The 23,359-nt window shown below is 57.3% G+C and overlaps 1 protein-coding gene and 1 long non-coding RNA gene across 5 annotated transcripts; both read left to right on the plus strand.

Annotated features, from left to right (window-relative positions):
• Nucleotides 1-66: 66 nt before the first annotated feature.
• Nucleotides 67-12,192, plus strand: LOC110363815 (maestro heat-like repeat-containing protein family member 7). 4 transcript variants are annotated; one of them, XM_065069280.1, is made up of 18 exons: nucleotides 67-204; nucleotides 530-1,534; nucleotides 1,803-1,876; nucleotides 1,975-2,124; nucleotides 2,311-2,465; nucleotides 2,815-2,962; nucleotides 3,177-3,364; nucleotides 3,454-3,591; nucleotides 4,165-4,279; nucleotides 4,573-4,710; nucleotides 4,930-5,106; nucleotides 5,239-5,394; nucleotides 5,735-5,839; nucleotides 6,258-6,360; nucleotides 6,649-6,705; nucleotides 7,014-9,735; nucleotides 9,950-10,137; nucleotides 10,227-12,192. In XM_065069280.1, exons 2-16 carry the CDS (start codon nucleotides 1,399-1,401, stop codon nucleotides 7,220-7,222), a joined length of 2,049 nt encoding a protein of 682 aa, XP_064925352.1. In that variant the 5' UTR covers nucleotides 67-204; nucleotides 530-1,398; the 3' UTR covers nucleotides 7,223-9,735; nucleotides 9,950-10,137; nucleotides 10,227-12,192. The 4 variants fall into 4 exon arrangements, with proteins under 4 accessions (XP_064925352.1, XP_064925350.1, XP_064925349.1 ...); XM_065069277.1 differs by lacking the exon at nucleotides 67-204 and having other exon boundaries at nucleotides 1,398-1,876; nucleotides 7,014-7,953; nucleotides 8,086-9,735; XM_065069276.1 differs by lacking the exon at nucleotides 67-204 and having other exon boundaries at nucleotides 1,398-1,876.
• Nucleotides 12,193-17,738: 5,546 nt separating this feature from the next.
• LOC110356377 (uncharacterized) lies at nucleotides 17,739-22,465 on the plus strand. Its single transcript, XR_010473766.1, has 3 exons — nucleotides 17,739-18,009; nucleotides 18,108-18,289; nucleotides 18,580-22,465. It is a non-coding gene; the product is annotated as an uncharacterized LOC110356377 (long non-coding RNA).
• The last annotated feature ends 894 nt before the right edge of the window (nucleotides 22,466-23,359 follow it).

The raw sequence follows: 23,359 nt of genomic DNA on the forward strand, positions 1-23,359 counted from the left end.
GCTGTGGCCAAAACCCCAGTGACACAGAACTCTGGGCCTGCAGAGCCGCTGCAGCCATGTGGAGGATGATGATCACCACCAGCATGACCACGAAGAAGGTGGTCCTGCTGGGGTGAGCAGGAGCGGTGACGGGCTGTGTGTTCCCAGGGGTCCTTGGGCAGCACATGAGGGCTCAGCCATTGAAGTTCCGGCTCAAATACTATGGTGAGTGAGGGCAGCGGGGTGTCAGCAGGGACTGGCGGGGAGGAAGGACCCTGGCCAGGGAGCTGCAATCCCTGCCACATCCGGGGAGGGCTCTGCTCCCTGCGCAGACGAGGGGTGGTGGGGGCAGAGCAGAGAGAGGTTTCAGGGACACGAGGGCTATTCGTGGCCAGCTCCTTCCATCTGATCCCATTGGCCGCTGTTCCCCCTGGCCATCCGAAGAGCTGGTGGGGTGGCCCTGGCAGGAGGGGTTTCTGGTTCCCTGTGGATCCGGGCCCTGACCTTGGCTCTGTTCCTCTCTGTTCCCAACATTCAATGTGCGACAAAGGACAGCAGCCCCTACGTCCAACGCCAGGCACTTCACACTCTGCCCCTGCTGAGAGCTGCAGTGGCAAATGGCTCCTCCAGATCCAGGCTGCAGGAACTGCAGAGCCAACTCCGCCAGGCGTGGAGGAGGCGGCGGCCTTCTCTCTGGGGCAATGGCTGGCTGTGCTGCTGGGGCTCCGCGCAGGACTGATCCCAGCACCGCCATGTGCTCTTCCTTCATTAAACAGTTTATGGAGTGTCTGAACCTGCAGATCTCGAGTTACTGCTCTTCTGCCCTTCTGTCTCCAGCCAGTGGGTCTTGCTTTGGTCCCCAGTGTCCCCATGGCACGGAAGAAGAATATAAAAATGGTATTTGTGCTCAGCAACAGTCGCCCAGGCACGCAGTGTGGTAGGAAAAGTGACCAGAAATCACTTTGCACTTGGTTTTTCTGGTGAAGCCTTTAATGCTTCCAACAAGAGCAGAACCCAGAGCTGTGAGGATCCCTGAAGAACTTGTCCTTGGAGATGTCCACAAACGTTCTCCCCACCGTGACCTGCCATTTTTGCCTCTTTAGCCGGCTCCTGTGGAGCTCCTTTGGTGCTGCGTCACTGTGGGGTGGGTTTGCTGGGCTGGGGGAGCCCCAGGTCACACGCCTGTGGCACCGTGTCACAGGGCCCTTTGTGACCCGGCATGATAAGGGTGCTGGTGGCACAGCAACCACGTCACTGTGCCCGGAGGACACGACGGGACAGGACAGGAGCGAGAGGAGCTGCCAGGAGCCCCTGTGCAGAGACCTTGTTCCCTGTTGATCAGTGTCTACCGTATACGACGCTTTTCCTACACATCTCGCATCCCTGCAGCAGGAGCCCTTGAGGCCAGACAGCAGCAGGATGGCGTGGAGACCCCCATTCATACCCAGGGTGGTCTGGCTGAGTGATAAGAGTGAGGACGAGGAGGAGAAGGGCGCTGAGGCTGCCCCAGCATCGCAGCATGAGGAGGTGCAGGAGCACCAGCTGCTGCAGGCAGGTCAGTGGCCGGGCTGGGCCTCAGGGCGAGTGGCTGCAGCCGGCTGGGACCATCCCCGTGGACATCCCCAAGGAAAGAGGGGACGAGGGGACAGGGCTGTTCCCCACGCTGGGCTCTGGCCATGCTCCATCCACGGGCACTCCCAGCCCCATCCTGAGGCCAGAGAGACGGGGGTCAGTGTCCCCACCAGCCCCTGTCACGGGGCTTGGCTGTGTTCTCCAGCCTCTCCCGCAGCCCCTCAGCTCTGCCCACACTTGGTCTTTGCCAGATCCCAACTGGGAGCTGCCAGAAGAGGAGAAGAAGCAGGAATACACCCACGTCCTGCACAACCCCAGAGCAAAGGTACCCGCAGCCAGCCCTGCTCTCGCTGCCCAGCCAAGCACCGCTGTTGGCCACTCGGTGTGGCATCCTTCTCTTCCCTGCCCTTCCTTCTCCCGCAGGTGTATTGGGAATCCTTCGAGCCTAAAGACCGTGAAGGCTCCACCGTCGTGGTCGCGGAGGCCATGACAAAAGCACTCACCTACGACGCGGAGGCTGGTGCTGCTCTGCTGGATATGCTTGTGGAAAGCGAGATCTCCACTTTGAAGCAGGTAAGTAGCCTGTGGCCAGAGTTGGAGCCCACCCAGGGATCCTGTGGCCCCTGAAGCTGGCTCCGCTGGGCTCCCAACAGCCTTCTAGGCCAGCACACTGTGGTGGGAAGGGCAGCACTTGTTGGAGGAAGCTGGGGAAATGTTTTCCTCCGGCAGCACTCCAACTCTCAGCTGTGCTTCCTCCAGGTGCCCAGGATTGTGCGGTGCATCCACCGGTGGTTCATGACCAACACGGAGGAGTCAGTTGAGCACAGCCTGGACAACACCCTTGTGGAGCTCACCGACGCGCACCCCCATGATGTGGTGGTGGCCCTGCTGCGCTGTGCCCCATCGTGCGACCGGTACTGGGAAACCTGCCCCGAGGGCTCAGGGCTGCCCAGCCTTTAGAGCCCATCGGTCTGCACAGCCCGTCCTGTGTGGGCTGGCAGACAGATAGAGACTTTCAGGACCCCCTGGCCCCTCTATTGCCCAGCCCTGGCACGTCAGCCCCAGAGCCCGCTGCCGTGCTCCCCCTGCCCACCAAGGCACCGCTGCTCAGCCGCCTGCTGCCCGCAGGGGCAGAGCCGCTGGGTGCCGCCTGCAAGGGGCAGCGGGCAGAGCCAGGGCTGGTGGCCAGCCTGGGCCCCCGCGGTTGCCCGGGCCCTGGTGCTGCGGCCAAAACCCCAGTGACACGGAGCTCTGTGCCTGCAGAGCCGCTGCAGCCATGTGGAGGATGATGGTCACCACCAGCATGACCACAAAGAAGGTGTTCCGGGAGCTGCTCTGCGTGCTGGAGGACTGGCCGCTGCACAGCACGTCCACCTGTGACGGGGACCAACAGGACGTCCTTGCCCTGGCTGTAAGTGACCCGACCAGGCTCAGCCCCAGGGTCGCCTCTGCGGGCGGTTCTCCATCGTCCCCTGCCACTGCATCTCCCGCGGTGGCTGGAAACCCGGGGCAGGGGCAGGTTTAGGAGCATCCAGGCCAGGCGCTCCCCTTGCGTCCACGCTGGGGCCCGGCCACAGTCTTGTTTTGGCACTGAGCGCGGTCTCTGGCTGTTCTGTTTTCTGCAGGCAACCAGGGCTCTGTGGGAGATCCTCCGGATGCCCAGGTGCCCAAGAGGGCTGAAGGTGCATTTCCCTCGCCTCCTCCTGGCTCTGCTCTTCCAAGTTGTGTACAGCACAGAGCAGATGCCAGACGAGGTGGATACTTTCTGGAGGGAATGCCAGGAGGAAGGCGGCCTTCCCACCAGCCCCAGCAGGTGCTCCATCCCAGTCCTCCCAGCCCTGCCATGGCCCTGGGCCTGGAGCCAGGGCTGCCAGCGTGACCTGGGCTTTGCTCTGCACACAGGTTTATAGTGCTGACTGTGAAAGCACTGCTCTGCCGTCTGGGCTATAGGCTTGTAGCCTCTGAAGTGGAACGTAAGCGTGGCTGGGACACGCTCCTCCACGCTGAGACCCACCACTGCGCAATGGGGCTGCTGGCCAGGTGAGAGCCCCCTTCTCCCTGCTCCCCGTGCCATTGGTGCCCGGCAGACGGGGCACCCCACACAATCCCCTTGGTGCTGGGTGAGAGGGACTGGTCGGCGGTGATGGCCCAGCAGACTGGCAAAGGCTGGGAGAGCTGGGTGCACAGGAGCAGCCACCTCCCAGAGCGCCGGCGTCCCCTCCCGAGGGCCTGGGCTGACGGCACAGAGCCGGGGTCTGTCTGCAGGCAGCACCAGCCAGGGCAGCCGCCGCGGCGGCAGGATGTGCTGAGGGCCGGGGACGGAGCCTGGGGGACGAATCCCCATGGGCAGGAAAGGGGTCTCTGAGAAAGGGAAGGCTTTGGGGTGGGAAGGGTGTTTTTTTCCAGTTTCCTCCCCAAAAGGAGCCTGCCTGTACTGGGCACTGCCTTTCTCCTGGTGAGGGGTGTGGAAAAGACCCGGGCCTGTGGGAGCAAATGCTGCTGGTGGCTGGAGTGGAGCACAAAGGGGTCTTTGGCCCTTGGTGGGGACAGGGAGTCCCAGGAGAGGTTTGCCTGCCATGCTCATGGCCGATGGTGCCTTTTTCCCCTTGCCAGAGAGACCCATGGTGTCTCAAGACACTTCAGTGCCTCTGTGGCGTCCTACCTGGTCGAGCTGCTCAGCAAGAAAGAGCCCCGCTGTGAGCTCCCTGCCATGGCGTTCCTTGTGGAGGTGAGCCTGATGGCGAGCGCTGCCTCGCTGAGCTGCTTCCCACCGCTCTGCCCTCTCGTAGCCGCGGCTGCATGGGGAGCCCAGTCGGTGGGTGTGGGGCAGAGGGTGGGCTCCTCTGTGTGCCCTTGGCCCCCTGCTGCTGGGGGGACACTTGCCTCTGTCCGTGTTTTGTGCCCCCCTTGCGCCAGCTCTTGCTCTTGCGTCCGCGGCTCCTCGTAGGACGAGCAATCAGAGGCTGCTGAGGGCCGGGGTCCTGCCGGCCGGGCACCCCGTCACTGCTCTGTGTGTTTCAGATCCTGGGCTCCCCTGGCCCAAACGTAAGAGCTGAGAGCTTCCTGCAGCTGGTCCCAAGATACCTGCAGAGCAACTGCAGCATAATGCGTTCGCTGGTGCTCAAAGGCCTCACCGTGATCTGCGACACACCGTGGATGGTGAGCAGGAGGCAGCGGCTGAAGCCGTGCTGGTGCCGTGGGGCTGGGCAGGGGTGCTGGCTAGCGCAGCGGCTTGGCCTTGGCTGGGCTGCGGGAGCTGTGGTAGCTGCTCCCAGCTCTCCTGCCTCCCTGTTCACGTGCCCGAGTCCTTCGGCGTCTGGGCTCTGAGGCAGCAGCGTGGGCTCCATCTGCCACAACTGCTCCAACTGTTCCACGCAGGTCCCAAAAATGCGGTTCCTGGTGCAAAGACTCACGGATCTACTGCAAGACACAGACATGGATATGGTCAGGATGACCCTGTCTGTGCTCAGCAAAGTGATCCAGGGCCCAGGCTTCCGAATTTCCACCCCCATCGCACTGCAGCTGGCTCAGAGGCTCCAGCCACTCTTTGACAACGTAAGGCTTCATGCAGCCCCCATGGGTGCTGGGTGCTGGCAGGAAACCTTTTGCCTTGTGGATTTTCAGACCTAGGACCAGGTGCACCTGAGGCAGCCGGTGCTGAGCTCTTGCCCTCTTCCTGTCCACCAGGAGTCCTGGTATGTGCGACATCTCTCCGTCAGCATCTTTAAAGAGGTGATAGAGCGTGTACCAGATGATGGAAAAAAGCCGCTGAAGACGCTTGTGCACCAGAGCCTGCTCCCCCTGATCTTCCACGTGTTTGATGAGAACAAGGCCGTGGCAGCGGTGAGGATTTCTGACCTGCTGGTGTCCCCATGGGAGGTGGCTCAGCCGCCTCCTGCCCTGACACCTCACAGACTGCAGAGCTCCAGCCACCTCCTGGCCTGGGCTCCAGAGCAGCAGCTCTGGGGGACGTCTGTCCTGCTGCCCCGGCAGCACCCGGTGCCCGAGATGGGGGTTGCCCTGCTCCTCTGCCCGAGCACCAACCTGCCGGCAGACGAGTTCCCCACCTGCTGCATCTCCTTGCCACGGGCCAGCACAGGCCCTGAGCCTTGCCCAGGCGCAGGGGACGCAGGTCCCGTGCCCTGGGCAGTGGTGCCATCTCTCGATCTCTGCTGCTCTGCAGACCTGTTGGGGTACCCTTCTGCGAGCTACCCCGTTGCTGAAGAAGGAGAAGCTCAGGCAGGCGGTGGCAAAGGATCAGCGGATAGAGGCGATCGGCGAGTGCCTGGTAAGGATGGCCGTGAAGCCCCAGCCCCAGCCTGGACAAGCCCCTAGAGCCCAGTGTTTGTGGCTGGCAGCTGTGCCCCTGCCCACTGCTGCAGCCCATCGCCGCCAGCCTGCAGCCCACACACGCTCCCGTACCTCGGGTGTGCGGCCCCACGGGCTCTTCTCCAAGCTCCTCTCCCTGCCCGAGCCCAGGGCTGCTGACGGAGCCCCGGCCCAGCTGCGGGTTGGGGACAGGATGGCACTGCAGCTCCTCGGGGAGCAGCCAGACCTCTTGCTCCCTCCAGACCCGGCACCAGCCGGCTGCTGGCTGGGTGTTGTGGGTGTCCTGGCAGGGGAGGCCAGTCCTGGGCACAGGGACCACCCGGCCAGGGGCAGAGTCTGCACCAGCCCTTGTCTCCATCCCCTGTCGCTCTCTCCAGCTGGTAGAGTGCCGCAGCAGAGCAGCAGAGTACCTGCGTCAGACCCTGACGTATATGCAGAGCCCACAGGACTCCATACGAGAGGCAGCCGTCGCGTTCCTTGGTGAGGCACAACCCCCCAGGGTCCCTCCCAGCCGTGCTGCAGCTCAGCCCCAGCCCCGGGTGCTGCACAGGCAGCAGGATTCGGCCCAGTGGCTCTGGAGCCGCCACTGCCCGATGTGGGGTGCACGGGGCTCCCCGCCACCCTCTCCCTCCCCTGCCCTTGGGCATCACGCTTGGGGCAGAGCCCGGGCTCATCCCTGCCAGGGGCAGGGGCGCCTGTGGCCGGGCTGCTGTGGGGGAGCTGCGCTGCTGGGGCGAGCAGGAGCGGTGACGGGCTGTGTGTTTCCAGGGGTCCTTGGGCAGCACATGAGGGCTCAGCCGGAGAAGTTCCGGCTCATCTACCACAGTGAGTGAGGGCAGCGGGGTGTCAGCAGGGACTGGTGGGGAGGAGGAAGGACCCTGGACAGGGAGCTGCAATCCCTGCCCCGGCCGGGGAGGGCTCTGCTCCCTGCGCAGACGAGGGGTGGTGGGGGCAGAGCAGAGGGAGGTTTCAAGGACTCGTGGGCTATTTATGGCCAGCTCCTTCCATCCGATCCCGTTGGCCGCTGTTCCCCCTGGCCATCCGAAGAGCTGGTGGGGTGGCCCTGGCAGGAGGGGTTTCTGGTTCCCTGTGGATCCGGGCTCTAACCTTGACTCTGTTCCTCTCTGTTCCAGCCGTTCAAGGCGCAATAAACGACAAGGGCCCCTACGTCCAACGCCAGGCATTTCGCACTCTGCCCCTGCTCAGAGCTGCAGCGGCAAGTGGCTCCTCCAGATCCAGGCTGCAGCAACTGCAGAGCCAACTCCGCCAGGCGTGGAGGAGGCGGCGGCCTTCTCTCTGGGGCAATGGCTGGCTGTGCTGCTGCGGCTCCGCACAGGACTGATCCCAGCACCGCCATGTGCTCTTCCTTGATTAAACAGTTTATTGAGTGTCTGAACCTGCAGATCTCGAGTTACTGCTCTTCTGCCCTTCTGTCTCCAACCAGTGGGTCTTGCTTTGGTCCCCAGTGTCCCCAGGGCGTGGGAGAAGAAGAGAAAAAGGGTTCTTGTGCTCTGCAACAGTCACCCAGGCATGCAGTGTGGCAGCAAAAGTGACCAAAACCACTTTGCCCTTTGCCTCATCTGCTGAAGCCTCTAATGCTTCCGACAAAGCCCTTGCGCAGAGCCCAGAGTTGTGGGGATCCCTGAAAAACTTGTCCTGGGAGATGTCCACAAATACTCTTCCAGCCGTGACCTGCCATTTGCTTCTTGCTGACGGGATAGTTGAGGGGTCCGAGTTGCCTCTTTAACTGGCTCCGGTTTCCTGTTTCCAGGCAAAATGCTGCCATTTTTGTCAAAATCAGTGATTACAATTTATTTTGTTTTTCAGAGGGAGCTGTTACGGCATTCTCTCCAGAATTTGAAATTTAGTTTTGATCTCCTCTACCTCCTATGCTCTACACATTATGTTTTGTCAATCTACAGGTTTTTATCCTTTGTTTCTGCACAAGTGTTTCTCCCAGCTCTAGGAAATGTCCCAATGCTCTTCCTGTGTTTTCCTTGTACTGTTTCCTAGCGTCTTTTTTTGAAGAGATGTGTTTGAAAAGCTTCAGCATGAGAATCACAAAAGCACAATGTAAGTGAAAACATGAGTTCAGAGGGAAGCGGGAGGGCAGTCCCTGGGCCCAAGGGGCAGCAGAATGGCACAGGGAGCCATCGCCAGGAAAGGGGCCCTCAGACCCTCGACCTCCTCCTTCTCCCACATTAGGGCGCGTTTCAGGTCACAGGCCCCTCAACTCCCAAGACAGCCATCTTCGGCCACATCACCATCCAAGTGAAGTCACAAACCACCTCGGTGCATTCTGTTCCGAGCCCTGTCAGTACAGGGACAGCTGACCCAGAAATCCCTGAGCTCTCCTCACGGCAGCGATGGCTGGTGCCAAGGGTTCTCACCGCAGCAAAGCGAATGGCTGCTCCCATTTGAGCCGGCCAAAACTAGAGGTAAGGGCTGACAGTATCCTGCAGCTCGTTCCAAGATACCTGCAGAGCACCTGCAGCATAACGCGTTCCCTGGTGCTCAAAGGCCTCACCGTGCTCTGCGACACACCGTGGATGGTGAGCAGGAGGCAGCGGCTGAAGCCGTGCTGGTGCCGTGGGGCTGGGCAGGGGTGCTGGCTAGCGCAGCGGCTTGGCCTTGGCTGGGCTGCGGGAGCTGTGGTAGCTGCTCCCAGCTCTCCTGCCTCCCTGTTCACCTGCCCGAGTCCTTCGGGGCAGGCCGTTGGCATCTGGGCCCTGAGGCAGCAGCGTGGGCTCCATCTGCCACAACTGCCTCAACTGCCACAACTGCTCCAACTGTTCCACGCAGTTCCCAAAAATGCAGTTCCTGGTGCCAAGACTCATGGATGTACTGCAAGACGCAGACATGGACGTGGTCAGGACGACCCTGTCTGTGCTCAGGAAGGTGATCTGTGACCCAAGCTTCCCAGTTTCCACCCCCATCGCTCTGCATGCAGCTGGCTGAGAGGCTCCAGCCACTCTTTGGCAATGTAAGGCTTCGTGCAGCTGCTGTCGCAATTGTAAATCACAAAGGTCCAGAGGAAGAGAACACTTCTGCTGTTGGAGGTACAGCCCCGCTCCATGGCAGTGGGCGGGCGCATTACCCGGGCAGGATGGAGCAGGCATCGTGGGGATGGCATGGGGTGGGGAGCCCGCTCTAGGGCACTGAGGGGGCAGGGAGCTTGGCCCACCCTCTCCACCCAGCCCTGCAAGGCCAAGGCCTGGAAGAAGCCCTTCCGGGCTGCTGGTCCCCTGCTGAAAATAAGCATTCCTGCCTGGGTGGACACATGCCCAGCAGAGCCTGTGGTGCCCTGGGCTTGTGCTGGAGGGATGCTCGCCAGGAGCAGCTGCTGCTGCCTGAGCTGGTACCTCCTCTGCCGCTTTCCAGGCTCAGGGCTGCCCAGCCTTTAGAGCCCATCAGTCTGCACAGCCCATCCCGTGCGGGCTGGCAGACAAATAGAGATTTTCAGGACCCCCTGGCCCCTCTGTTGCCCAGCCCTGGCACGTCAGCCCCAGAGCCCGCTGCCGTGCTCCCCCTGCCCACCAAGGCACCGCTGCTCAGCCGCCTGCTGCCCGCAGGGGCAGAGCCGCTGGGTGCCGCCTGCGAGAGGCAGCGGGCAGAGCCAGGGCTGGTGGCCAGCCTGGGCCCCGGCGGTTGCCCGGGCCCTGGTGCTGTGGCCAAAACCCCAGTGACACGGAGCTCTGTGCCTGCAGAGCCGCTGCAGCCATGTGGAGGATGATGGTCACCACCAGCATGACCACAAAGAAGGTGTTCCGGGAGCTGCTCTGCGTGCTGGAGGACTGGCCGCTGCACAGCACGTCCACCTGTGACGGGGACCAACAGGACGTCCTTGCCCTGGCTGTAAGTGACCCGACCAGGCTCAGCCCCAGGGTCGCCTCTGCGGGCGGTTCTCCATCGTCCCCTGCCACTGCATCTCCCGCGGTGGCTGGAAACCCGGGGCAGGGGCAGGTTTAGGAGCATCCAGGCCAGGCGCTCCCCTTGCGTCCACGCTCGGGCCCGGCCACAGGCATGTTTTGGCACTGAGCGCGGTCTCTGGCTGTTCTGTTTTCTGCAGGCAACCAGGGCTCTGTGGGAGATCCTCCGGATGCCCAGGTGCCCAAGAGGGCTGAAGGTGCATTTCCCTCGCCTCCTCCTGGCTCTGCTCTTCCAAGTTGTGTACAGCACAGAGCAGATGCCAGACGAGGTGGATACTTTCTGGAGGGAATGCCAGGAGGAAGGCGGCCTTCCCACCAGCCCCAGCAGGTGCTCCATCCCAGTCCTCCCAGCCCTGCCATGGCCCTGGGCCTGGAGCCAGGGCTGCCAGCGTGACCTGGGCTTTGCTCTGCACACAGGTTTATAGTGCTGACTGTGAAAGCACTGCTCTGCCGTCTGGGCTACAGGCTTGTAGCCTCTGAAGTGGAACGTAAGCGTGGCTGGGACACGCTCCTCCACGCTGAGACCCACCACTGCGCAATGGGGCTGCTGGCCAGGTGAGAGCCCCCTTCTCCCTGCTCCCCGTGCCATTGGTGCCCGGCAGACGGGGCACCCCACACAATCCCCTTGGTGCTGGGTGAGAGGGACTGGTCGGCGGTGATGGCCCAGCAGACTGGCAAAGGCTGGGAGAGCTGGGTGCACAGGAGCAGCCACCTCCAAGTGCGCTGGCATCCCCTACCATGGGGCTGTCAGTACAGGGACATTTGGCCCAGAAATAACTGAGCTCTGAGGTTCAATCACAGCAGTGATGGCTGGTGCCAAGTGTTCTCACTGCAGCAAAGCGGATGGCTGCTCACATTTGAGCTGGAGAAGAGAGATGTGGCTCCAGGGACCGTGGGGGAAGAGGAGGCCGTGTCAGAGTGGAGGCACCATCAGCCGCATGGGATTGATGGCCAGCCCTCATGCAGCTGATGATGTGGAGCCGATGGAAGCAGATCCACCCCAAGACCAAGAATAGCCCCAACATGGCTCTCCTGGAACCACTACACCGTGCCAGGGCTCCCCTTCAAGAGGTCCCCGCAGCCTTGAACTGTAGTTCCTTCAATCTAAGGAAAAGGGTGGTGGAAGGTGGAGCCCGACTCTCCACAGCAGCACAAAAAGAAGAGCAATGGATCAAGAAAAGAAGGCAGAGAGATGGCTGATTTTGTGAAGAAGCAATAGCATAAGAATTGTGCCCTCTCAACAACCTTGTGTGCCAGAAATACTGATTTCCTCCAGATCTGTTAACCCGAACGCACTTCTAGGCAAAGATGCTGCAACGGGCAAGCCTCTTGCTACACAAGTTGAAAGAAGAGTATAGATAGATTAAGAATATTCTAAATGTTTGAAATTAACCTCAACACACTCCTAGACAAATACGCTGCCGTTGGCAAGCCTCTTACTACACAAGTCAAAAGAAGGATAGACTAGGAATATTATAAACGTTTGAAATAAAATCTTTAAAACTACAAAAAGCAGCATTCATTATTACAGACTAGAGTTCTTCAACTGAAAGATTTTTAAAATAAGCAAGATGAAAAAAAAAAAAAAACTACTATCATATTCACATCTCCAGACACTGTCAAGAAACTAAAGAACACCATCTCTCTTCTTTTACCTTTGGTGGAAGCTTTCCTTCCATTATAAACAATGTATCTCCTCTGCAAACATTAAGTTCCACTTGGACTGGAATTAGTTCCTAAGCGTTGGTGTCTCTGCACTGTCCATCTGTCCACCTTCATTATCTTCAGTGGTTTCTCTGCAGTGATTGACAACATGAGACAAGCGAAGCTGCTCCTGCACACCGAGCTCTGAGGAAGGGGCAGCACCATCCACACAGGGGACAGAGAACAGCCCCGGGGTGCTGAGAGCCCCAGCACAAGAGCTCAGAGACCCCACGGGACAACTGGTACCCAGGATGAGGCACCACCCACTCATTTTTAAATAGCAGTTTATCTTCATGATGCTATGATTATCATTAACAGAGAATAATTTTCTTTGTTAGTGCTTACAAACTCTTCTGTTCCAATTAGCATAATTCTGGAACCGATACTGTGCCCAGCTACCCTCTACTTATTGGTCATTTTTCTGCCACACAATTTGTCATTTTTTTCCCCCTCTTTTTTTAAGCCATAAGTATTTCAGTTTGATAGCCCTTTAGTATAGTAAGAAACAAAAGCATGCAACAACAGTCCACATTAAGATAGGTTTTGTATTTCTGTTGCTTTGTGAATTGCCGTGCTCACTTATTTAAGTTTCAGAGAACTGTTTTATTATTCCTTCTTAAAACTTTTGCTGCATAATTCAAACAACAAAAATAAAGGATCAGCCCATTTCCTTTCCAGATTTTCTTTCCTTAGTCTCCACATTAGTTTATGGGCACAGCCATAATTAAAAAACAAAACAAAACAACCACCCAAAAAAAACCCCACCACCAGCACATCGCCGGGGGAAGAGGGGACAGGGCTGTTCCCCACTGCTGCACAGGCACTCCCCAGCCCCCCTGCGCCCCCCTCCCTGAAAGACCCTGGAACTCCTAGATGGAGACACCAGTATGTCATGTACACGCCTATCGGACAACAGACAAGGCCAGTCACCAGCCAAATGCCTTGGTTGAGAGAAGTTTCTGGGATCACTACCAGAAATGATCAGAGCTCAGATTCAACTTAGGTTATAAACCACTTAGCCCTTTGGATCTCCTGCTGAAGCCTTTAATTTTTCCAACAAAGCCTGTGGGCAGAGCCCAGAGCTGTGGGGATCCCTGAAAAACTTGTCTTTTGAGATATCCACAAATACTCTCCCTGAGGTTCTAGGAAGTCCCTGAGGGTACATCATTGTGGGAGGGAGGAGGGAGAAGAGGGAGATGGGGTCCCTACGGGGGTACATCTGCTGGTTGCTGCTGGCAAGGGTCAGTGGGCAGAGGCAGGGCTGGTGTCCAGCCCCAGCCCTTGTGGTTGCCCCTGTGGCAACTAAAAGCATGTAGGGCTTGCTCACCCCTCTCCTGCCCGCCATGGGATGGGGAGGAGAATAGGGAAACAAAAGGCAAAGTTTGTGAGTTGGGATAAGAATAGTTTAATGGAATGGCAAGAAAAGAAACAAACAAACAATAATAATGAAATAAAATACAAATTAAAGACAATCCCTCACCGTGTGGCGCAGTTCGCTTTTCTGAGCAAACTATTCCCTGGAACAGTGACTGTGAACTCCTGACTGCAGCTCACTGAAACTTAGTTTTTGGTCAGCTGTCCTGACCATGTCTCCCTCCAGCTACTTGTGGAAATTCACCATATTTCAGCTGACCCAGCACTCCAGGGCAGGGCACTGTGGCCAAGACCCTTCTAACACAGTGCTCTGAACCCACAGAGCTGGCGAAGGTGCCTCCAGAGCATGGCAGGAGCCCACGGCCTCACTGCTGCACCACCAGGTAGTTGCCTTATGGAGCCATTTTGTCCCAGGACGTCTTGAGGAAACATCTTGCCATACTCAGAAGCTGGCAGGACCCTGCCTTGCTGCCCTGCAGTCTGTATGGTTCTGCTGGGAGAGATAATGGCTCCCACCTGGGGCACCCCCAAAGCTTCCTGCACCTCCTCTGAGGCAGGGTGCACCCCCAGGCAGTCCTTCACAGCCCAGCTACAGCACCAGCAACCCATCTCGTTGGAGCAGCAGGACCAAGCATCTCTCTTGCTATTTGCCATCCTGAGATCAAACCTATTTGATTTTCCAGCAAGGCAGCAAGCAGACAGGCAAAAGCAGTCCTGCTTTTACACACCACTGCCCTGCAGAGTGTGTACAAGCCAGGAGAGCAGCTTTCTTCTGGAATATTTACCCCCCGGGAATCTGTAGAGGTTTTCTCCCCTGGATTCACTGCTGGGGAGCCCAGCGAGGCTGCTGGCTGCTGGCCCATTCCTCAGCTCCCAGCTTGCTGCTGAAAAGATCAGCAGAGGGCAGGGCAGTCCCACCAAAGGGTGACCAAGGACAATTACCAGGAGCCAGGGCATCCCGTCACAGCACCATAGAGGATGGCTGCTGATGAAAAGGAGGCCAGGGTGCCCAGGTGACCTCCTTCCTGAGGAGGATGCAGCCATCCAGTCAGGGTCTGTGCCAGAAAATAGGCAGGGTGCCAACAAAATTACTCTTGCAGGCGCTAGGGATCCTACTCTTGGCTTAAAACGCACATCCTTTGGGGGGAAGGGAACAAACCCGCCCTGGGTAAGGGGTAGGCAGTGTAACGCTGCCTTGGCAGCCTGAGTGGAAGCTCCCCAGAGCAAGTGCAGGAGGGACAGTGCCTCTTGTGCTCCAGCCCTGACCTGCTTTGCAGGAGCTCACTCTCAGCTGTGCTATGTGCAGGTAACAGTGTCTGTCAACAGACACAGTGAGAGGATGGGGACAAGGTTCAGACAGGAGCAGCAAGAGAGGGGCCTGGAGGCACCATTGGGAGTAAGGCTGCAGCGTGGACCTGAGGGCTCCATCCAGGAGATGGGGTGAGACACAAAGACCAGCCACTTCCACCGTCTGTCCATCCAGCAGATGGGCTAAACACAAGCTGTCTGCCACACAAGTATGAGGTTCACACAGGAAACAGCACCTGAGATAAGCTACCTGTTAGACAGGTCCAAGGTCTACCTGAAGACAGAGGTATCAATAAACGCTCCCTCACAGAGCTCAGGGCTCAGATGAAGCAATCACACGGCCCACAGCCAAAGGATGTGTGAGTGGGGATCAGAGTCGAGTCCGTTCCTGGTCATCAAGACCTATTAGTGCCATCAGGGTCCAGACACTTAATGCAGGTCAAGGTTTGAGCATGAGGTGTGGGCCACTCAAGGGTTCAGCTCTGATTGGGGCTACTTCTCAAGATGGGGTTTGAGGGACCTGCGTGTGGTTGTGCCCAACTGCCTGTGACCTATTTCCCTGCACCTCTCTTCAAAAAGTGAAATTTGTTGATGTGTTCTGGGGGTTCAGGTAAGGAGGAAGAGCTGGATACCACATTTGTAGGGATGCTCCATCAGAGCCCAGAGTAGCTCCAACATTTGGTATCTTTGCTTCTGTGAAATCCCAGGTGCATCTGGATCATGAAGCTTTGGAAAACATCACTGAGTGGCCAAGGCTGACTTGCTTGTTCGCTCTCCTGGCTGCTTGGCTTTCAAGGGTCCTCCTAGTGAATTCTCTTAGGCATTCTCTTAGTGAATGCACATAGGGGACACATTCCCTGGAGATGATCTTTTTGCCATCCTAGAAGACAGGCAGGATAAAAAAGCTGACTTTCCTACCCATTAATTGTAGCCAGACAAATGAAACAGATGAGTGTCCAGCTATGTTGCCGGAGTGGTGTGCCAAAAAGCCAGCTTCAGGGGCTCAGGGCCAGGATGGGGAGGGGGGTGTCCATGTTCTCCAGGGGCCTTGGAGAGGCTGGGGCTGCTGCAAAGCAGAGTTGTGAATCTACAGCACAACACAGATAAGCAGCTTTATTTCTGCAGCCAGCAGCCACGTTCATAAATAGCAGGAAGTTTCAGATACCTGGATAAGTAATTTCAGCTACAGTTGGCTTTGCCACACACCGGGGGTGGTTTGGTATCCATGCCTGCAGGGTGTGTTTCCTCTCCAGCTTGCCAAGCCTGTCTGGACTCTGCCAGGACAGAGTGCTCACCGTGCTCTCCGCAGGGCTCTGCGCCGTGCCGGCAAAAGCTCCACAGGACCTGCCGAGCTGGAGCAGGTGGAAAACATGCCTGTGGGGACACATCTGCAAGTGTCTCTCCATGCCAGGAGGGATGGGGGGTGGGCTTTTGTGAGAAAGCCTGATGTCTAGCCTCAGCATGTGAACCTAGCAGCTGGAGCTTTGAGAAGGAATCTGAGATTCAAAAAAATGATAAATGACAGGAAGCAGTGATACCAGCAGGTGCCTGAGGAACCCCCATGCAGCCTGCACGTCAGGAGTCTCCTCTTGCCCATTACCCAGCAGCGCCAGGCACTGCTTGAGAGTGGAGAAGGGAGCATGGAAAGCTGTAAACCCACACCTGTGTCTTCTACATGCTGTGTTTGGCGACAGCTGTGTTAGCTAAAGGTCTTTCTGGGAGAGACGGGGTAAGAGCAGTCCTTTCTCTGGAGTGGAGTGGAGAGGACCCCTTCTTCCCCAGCTCCAGCAGACACAAGGGCAGAAGTAGAAGTGCACAGCAAGCCTTCGGGGTCCAAGTTTGCACCTTGTTTCTCTGCTGGGGGGGCTGAGAGGTGGGAATTTGGCTGCTCGCCTTCTTTGGAAAGGGTCCAGCTGCCTAAGGAGAAATTCCTCACATACCTTTGCTGTGAAGAAAGTGCTGACCTGTTTGGGGGTGTTTTCTGAGCAAGTGAAGACGAGCCAAAGGCAGCTCTTAAGTGCTAGGAGAAAAAGGCCTGTTTTCTCATCACTGGGGTTAGGCAGCAGGTCAGGCTCTTTTGGGAAAGCAGTGCCAGGTGGCAGCTATTATGTACCTAGTAAACAAGCCCGACAAGGTGCCCTGATGTTTGCTGCCTTCACATGCTGGGGAGATGCTCTGGCTATGGCAGAGAAGCTGATGGTGCCACGCCGTGTGGTAGGTGAGTGCCGAAGGGTGAGCTGGCAGCCACGTCCAGGCTGCTTGGCCAGACACTGATGCTCAGGACCTGCCTGTGGTGCTCTTCAAAACCCTGACAGTTCCACGGGTGAGACCTCGGAAACGTGATGAGATCTGGAGTCTCGGGGTGGTGTGGGAAACTGCAGCGGGTCTGTGGAATCCTTGACAGAAAATATGAGAGTAGACATCAGCCTTGAGATATTAAGATTTACCCTTGAGAAGGATGGGAGTAAAGGAGTATCCGGAGAGAGGAGAGATGTACCCGTGAGAGAGAAGGGGATAGAAGAATAACATGGATGACAGAAAAATTAACCAATGAGATGTTAGTGCTGTAACTTGTAACCAATAGTGAAAAGACACATGAACTGGTAGAATTGTATAAAAATGCACTTGTAGCAATAAATGGCATCTATTACTTTAATTTTGAAAGAACTTGGTCCATGTCGTTTGTCTGTCTCAACCGCAACAGGGTGGGGATGAGACAGTGGGCCAAAGAGGAGGCGTTTAGCTATGGTGGGACTTGGGCACCTCTTGGGATGCCAGGGACAGACACAGGACGGGGTGCTGTTCCTTCATGGTATAAGAAGCAGGCAGCTGACACTGATAATTGATGTGACAGAGAGAACTTAAACCAGAAGCAGGCGGCTGGGGGAAAGCACCTCATTTGGCCTGATGGGACTGAAGTGGGGAACTCAGCTAACGCTCAGTATGCTTCCTGAAAATGCCAACAGGAAAACAAACAGCATAACTGTGATAAATAAGAAGGCAAATCGGAGCTCCTGCAGTGCTGGGAGAGCAGCCAGTGCATGCCTGGGCAACTGAACAAGGGCAAACCCACAAGTGCTCTCACACCAACGCCAGACACCTAAAGCCAGATACTTAGTCATTTTAGGGGAGGCTGTTATAAGCGGACACTTCAACTATCCACTTGCAGACTGGATTGAAGTGTCAGGGGACAAGGCATAAGGATAAAACCCTTGAATGCAGTACATGGTGCCATACCCCCAGAAGCAGCCTAAGAACCACCAGAAGGTGCTTTTCTGGATCTGCTCTTGCACAGCACATGAGCTTGGGAGGCTCTAGCCCAGCTGTGGTACCACTTGGTTTTCATTTTATGGTAAAGGAAAAGCAGGATGAATAAAGCCAGCATGTGGTTATTTGATTTCAAGACAAGAGACTGTGTAAAAATGAGGAAATGTCTCAAAAAAATAAAAAAGACAAAACCAGGCCAATCCCAAAACTCTCAGTGGTGCGGTCCAGGAAGCCAGAGGCCTCCAAGCTGCCTGGAGGCTGCAAAAAAATGCTGTATTAAGAGCCTCAGTAAAATATGGAGCAAAGAGCAACAGGGCAATCTCATAAAATCTCCACACAGCTGATGGGAAAGAACAGGGAAAACAGGAAAAAAGGTTAATGCTGAGGAGCAGAAGGTCTGCCAAAAGAGCAGGAAAGCTGAAAAAACGCAGCAAGTCAGATATAAACAGGGAAGCAAGAGGGCTGGGAGAAGGCTTGAGGACTGTCCTGCCAAATGTGCTCAAACCAGTGGTGAACAGTTCAGCAAATCTACTGCAGGCATCAGGAGGTAAGCAGGGTGCATAGGGATGGGATGGCCACAGCAGACATGTCTTTGCCTGGGGTCCATTCCCACCCCCACCCAACCCAGCTCATTTTTTTTCCCAGACAAGCAGGAGGGACTCATTAATTGGAATAGAAATCCTGGAGGGGTTATCCTGAAGAGACAAGCTAATGTCAGTCAGTCCTGGACAGCTTGGAAGCAGCCAGGACCAGCTGGGCCAGAAAGGGATGAGGCACGATGACTGTCAGCAGGAGCATGGTGATGTCCTAGTGCTACCCTGTGCAAGGTGGGTACAAGGATCCTTGAGCATGGGTATCCTCAGAGGAGCAATCCTTCCCAGGGGCCAGACCCCCTAGCAGACTGCAGGAAGTCTGGCAGCTCAGTGCATCTTGGCAGAACCTCAAGGCATCCAGCTGCTGGGCAGCCTGAGGTGGTCTGGTCCTACAGAGCCACCCAGCACAAGATCCTCTGTGGAGAGCTGGGAATTTTCTCTTCCCAAGGAGGAAATAGCTCCTATTTTGAGTCCTGCTGGAGCAAAGGACTCAGATTTTTTTCTTTTTTTTTCTTTTTTTTTAGGGGGATGAGTCAAAGTTGACTCTTTCTCTCCAGGGGAGATGCTGGGTGCAGTCTGGGAGAGAGGAGATGACAACCTTAGGGCTGCCGGGAGACCCTCCAAGGAAGCAGCACTGCTGTGTGCCAGGACCTTCAATTTTGGTGCTCTTTGCTCTCAGTGTTACCTCCACACAGGGAAAATGAAGGAATGCATCACCACTGACACAGCATTCCCAGTGCCCTGCTGGTCCCTCCTCCAGCCACCACCTGTGTACCCCCACCTGCATCCCACACCCTGTGTGTGAGCCAGAGACAGCCGTGGCTTACAGCCCATCAGCTTTGTGCCTGGCAAGCTGAGGGTGATGCTTGCAGGACTCTGCCCCCAAATGGCAGCCTAAGCTCAGCCCCATCACTGTGCCAGACCCAGCTCTCTCCTGGAGATCTCATCTTGCCTGGCCTCATTCCAGGGCTCTCCCTTGAGCAAGCACCTGTTTGTCAATGCAGGCAGGAGGGGAAACATGCTCTTTTTCTCATGTTAAACATAAACTGCTTTTCAAGAAGTTTCTCTGAAAGGGCTGGGGAAGGGACACAGGAATCTGGATGAATTTGCTTGCTCTGTGGCCCCAGCTCACACCAAGCAGGGCAGGCAGACATTGATTTGAATTGAACTGCAGTTCATGGGAGCAAAAAGGGAGGTGGGAGTGTGAGCAGAGCTTGATGGGGCACAGCACCCACCAGCCAGCCATGTGAGCGGAGGGAGATCCCAAGGGACACATCCCAACCTTGAGCTAGAGGCTATGGGGGGCCCCCTCCAGCTGTAGGAGGGACATGGAGGGGCTGGAGCTGGCAACCAGAGTGTCCCAGTGTGGGATGACTCCTCCCTTGCATGAGCAATTCAGACATCACAGCCGACCTGGGCGTTTCTGGGAAGACTTCAGGAGCTCTCCCAGCCTTGCGGGGTTTGGCAGAACCACGGATGGTCAGTGTTACCAAGGAGCCCCAGCCCTGCAGAGGGATGGGGGTTTCGGGCAGGGCACACAGTGAGAAGGGGCAGGGGGGGACCCAGTGTCCTCCCCTGGGTAGGTGATGAGGATACAGGCTGGCACACATTTCCATGGGCAGCAGCAAGAGATGCTGCTGGAGATGCTGTGAGCCTGGGCATTCTCTGTGGGCTGGTCCCCTTTTGCTCCACTGGTGTCTGTAGTCATCGCATCAGGGATATTGGTGGGGATGTGCCAGTCTAGGGTCTTCAGGACCACCTCCCCATCCTACTCTGAGAGTAAGCGGTGGCTGTGGACAGAAATGTCTGCTGGATCTGCTCAGCCTCTTTCTGCTGAGCCTCAGCAGGTGGCCCTGATGGTGATGTTGCAGGCTGCTGTGAGTAACAGCTCTGCATCACCTTGTCCACCAGCTCTGTCAGTATATAGCCCTCCATCGTCCTCCACTCCCGCCCCCTCGTTTCCTCCCAGAGCCCCCCCCCACCCCCCGCCCCGGTAGTCTTGCCCCTCAGGCAGCTGCTCCATCCCCTCAAGTGTTGCGGATGCTACTCACCCTGGCTCAAATAGATCCCTCTGAAGGTTTGGGGGACCAGACCTGCACCTCATACCTGTGGTGTGGATGCAGTAAGGTTTCATGCAGCTGCAGAGCTGTACCCTTCTTATCTTCCACTGGTGGTGTACGAGCGTGACTGTGCAGCGGGAAGGGAAACAAGTACCATTTCCCACAGGCAGCCAAGAGGCAGAGACCCAAGGGCGAGACGCTGTGATGAGGCATGCAAGAAGCATCCGTCTCGTCCCCTTTCCCATGAAATGCTTCTCTAGGTCCTTCATCTGATGTGTGCTGAGGTCTTGATTTTCCCCTGGAGTGGATGAGTCATAGAGAAGCCGAGAGGGAGCAGGGGCTGCCAGGACATCCCAGGTGCCTGTGTCTGTTGGGGAGACTTCATGGAGGGAACAGGCACTGCCCAAGGGTGCAGGCAGAGAGCAGGAAGGATGCCTGTGGTCCAGAGGTCTCAGGCTAGCTCTCTTCCTACTGGCACTGCACAGGGTTCCCAAGCCCTGGCATAAGAAGGGGGATCCCTCCTCTGGTCTCCCTTGTCCTTCCCTGGGGAGGAGGTTGCATTGTGTGGGAGGGTGAGCTCTGAGCCATGGCTCTGCTAAATTAGCACCTGTGTATCTGCTGGCTGTGGAGAAAATGCTCTCGCTTGCCATTGTCTCTCGAGTGTTGCTTGGTTCTTTTTTTGTGGATATCCAGCTTGGGAATGGGACAGGCTGTCTCCATCATGTTGTGACTCCACCAGACAATAACTCTCCATAGCATGTGGCCCAGGGAGGGAGGCAGAGGCCCCAGGACATGGCCAGGGCTGGGGCCCCATGCCCACCCAGCTTTATGCACAGGACTCTAGGCTCTGTGATGACAGGGGCTGTGCCATATGATGCAAGGGGCTGCAGACAGGAGCCTGTCCTGTCCCTGCTGAGCTAGCAGGTGATGCTGCAGTGGTCCCCTGGCTCACCTCCCTGCTGAGCTGCAGCGATTCACGCTGTCCTGTTCCTTGCATCCATAGGAAGGATGCAGGTGGGCTCCAGATCCTGGAGCACTTCTGCTGCCGGCCAAGCCTCCAGCTACCCCCATAACATCTCCTTCTGCCCTTCACTAACGCGTCCACCAGAGCTGGCTGCTGGGCCCAGGCGCAGTGCTACTACACTCCAGACTTCCGGCACCCCAACCTGGCTTAGCTCATCCCCCGTCTACATGGGCGGGTAACGTGCTCCCCACTCAGCCAGGCTTTTGTGCTTGCCAGCTTTCCTAATTGGGGGAATATCTGGATTTCCAATTATTCCCACTCCCTGCCTGAGCTACTTGGGTCATTTCCCAAACGCCCACCTTCATGTCTGTACGTGCTTCACCTCCAGAAAGGAGGGATGTCTTTTGCAGACCAAGATGCTGTCATGTCATTTCTTGCCAGATCCTTGCTGAAGATGTCAGCTGAAGGGAGGGCATGGTGCTGCCCTTTGCACCAGATGTCCCTCCTGGACCAGCTCCTCCACCGCTGTCCTGGTGGGTCTGGGCCATCAGCAGACACAGGGTTCTGAGGCAGAACAACGGCTGTGCCAGAGAGATGCAGAACTGACTTATGTCAGTTGTCCTGAGCACTCACACCCAGGGACTGCAGCTGGGAGAATGTGGCTTTAACATGGACAAATGGCACATCAAAGTGGCAGGATCTGCCACAGCCACTGCTTGGGGGTTGGCACAGATGGGACAGTCCTGCCTGTCCGTGTTTTTCAGCTCCCTCTGCTTGCTGCAGCCTTTGTTTTTCTGCACAGACGCTTGCCAAATGTTGTCCTTTGCCTTCTTGTCCCTTATTGCCCCCCTGGCCTCAATCCTATGGCTTCCACTTCTCCCCAGCCTTCTCACTAAGACCCCCCGTGAGAAACCACGGTGGCAGCAGGGCTAAACCCCCTGCCCACACCTCTGCTGCATGTAATGGGAGCATCTCAAGGCAACCGTGCACAAGCAACTGTTTTTCAGCAGTGCTGCCAGTTCATGGCACCCCTGCTGCTCCCACGGCACGGCTCCTTGAGCTGCCCGGCAGCCTGGGGACACACTGCCCTTCACAGCGCAGGGGCAGCCTGCTTTGGGAGGGGGACGTGGGTGCATGAGTGCCAGCCCTGGAGTCACTGCCAGGGACGCGCCTGAGCTGTGGTAGCCAGCGTTTCCAACCCCTCCCTGCTGCTCAAAGGAGGGAAAACAGGCCAGTCATCCCACAGGGTTGCCAGGGTGACATTTTTTTTGGCCGTCGTGCTGTCTCAGCCGCTGAGCTGGCAGGGGCTGTGTGCTGGGAGCTGGGGCACCCTGTATGTCCCTGCACCAGGGTGCCCCTGCCCAGGGCCACCCAGCAGCACAGGGCCACCAGCCGTGAGATGCAGCTGGGAGGGAGCGGGTGGGAGCCAGGCACAGGGGTGGGGGGACAGCAGGACCCTGGAGGAGCCATGCAGAGATGAAAAATGACAAAGCTTTGCTGGAGCTTGAAGCCTGCAGGGCAGGAGGGCTTTTTTGGCTGGGGCTTGGGAAGTCGTGGCTGCAAGCAGCCGAGCCACCATCAGAGCGCCGCTGGTTTCTATTTGGGCGGCTTTCCAAAGAGCTGCCTCCCTGGCAGCATGTCCCCCCCCCCCCGCGGCGGGCAGTGTTTGTTTGCCTGGGAAAAGATGAGCCTCATTATCTGTCCTTCGTGGTTCTCAAACTTTAAAGCACAGCAGGAAGAAATTTTACGATGGGAAACTGCCCTGGTGTCAGCCAAGCACTTTGCATGGAGGTCTGCCAGGGGGACATGGCCCCACGACAGTGTGGCCAGCACTGGGGCACAGACCCGCTGACAGGCACAGGGAAGGCAGGAGGGTGGGCAAAAGGTGATGCCCTTGAGCCTGCCCCGTGTCTCTCCCTGCAGAACCAGCACACCAGGAGCTGGGGGAGCAGGGCCAGGCCAGGCAGAACCTGGAGGTGCAGCGAGGAGGAAGTCGGGGTTGTAAAGCAGCTCCATGTTCACCTGCACCTCGGCACGGGCAGCACCCAGCGATAACATCTCTGCTCTCGGAGAAGCACCGGCCGCGTCAGCGCATGGGAAGGTCTGGGCAGGTGGTCAGGATACCCGAAACAGGTTTGCAGCCCCTGGCCCATGGGGCACTAATAACGATAGGAAGGGCCCCAACGCTGCATTTCGCTGCTGAGCTAGAGCAACACCCGGTGCAGCCGTCCTGGAGCTGCCTCTCCCACCCTGCAGGAGCATTTACCCGCCCGCTCCCAT

Source organism: Columba livia, chromosome 7 (genome assembly GCF_036013475.1).
Source record: "Columba livia isolate bColLiv1 breed racing homer chromosome 7, bColLiv1.pat.W.v2, whole genome shotgun sequence".
Classification (NCBI taxonomy): Eukaryota; Metazoa; Chordata; class Aves; order Columbiformes; family Columbidae; genus Columba; species Columba livia.

What these genes read in the sequence shown, in the direction of transcription:
- LOC110363815 (XM_065069276.1), top strand. Translation starts at nt 1,499, where the DNA reads ATGAGGAGGTGCAGGAGCACCAGCTGCTGCAGGCAGGTCAGTGGCCGG. An exon ending in TCTGCGACACACCGTGGATG is followed by an intron (nt 4,711 to 4,929) that starts GTGAGCAGGAGG and finishes TGTTCCACGCAG; the next exon opens with GTCCCAAAAATGCGGTTCCT. An exon ending in GGCAGCCGTCGCGTTCCTTG is followed by an intron (nt 6,361 to 6,648) that starts GTGAGGCACAAC and finishes GTGTGTTTCCAG; the next exon opens with GGGTCCTTGGGCAGCACATG.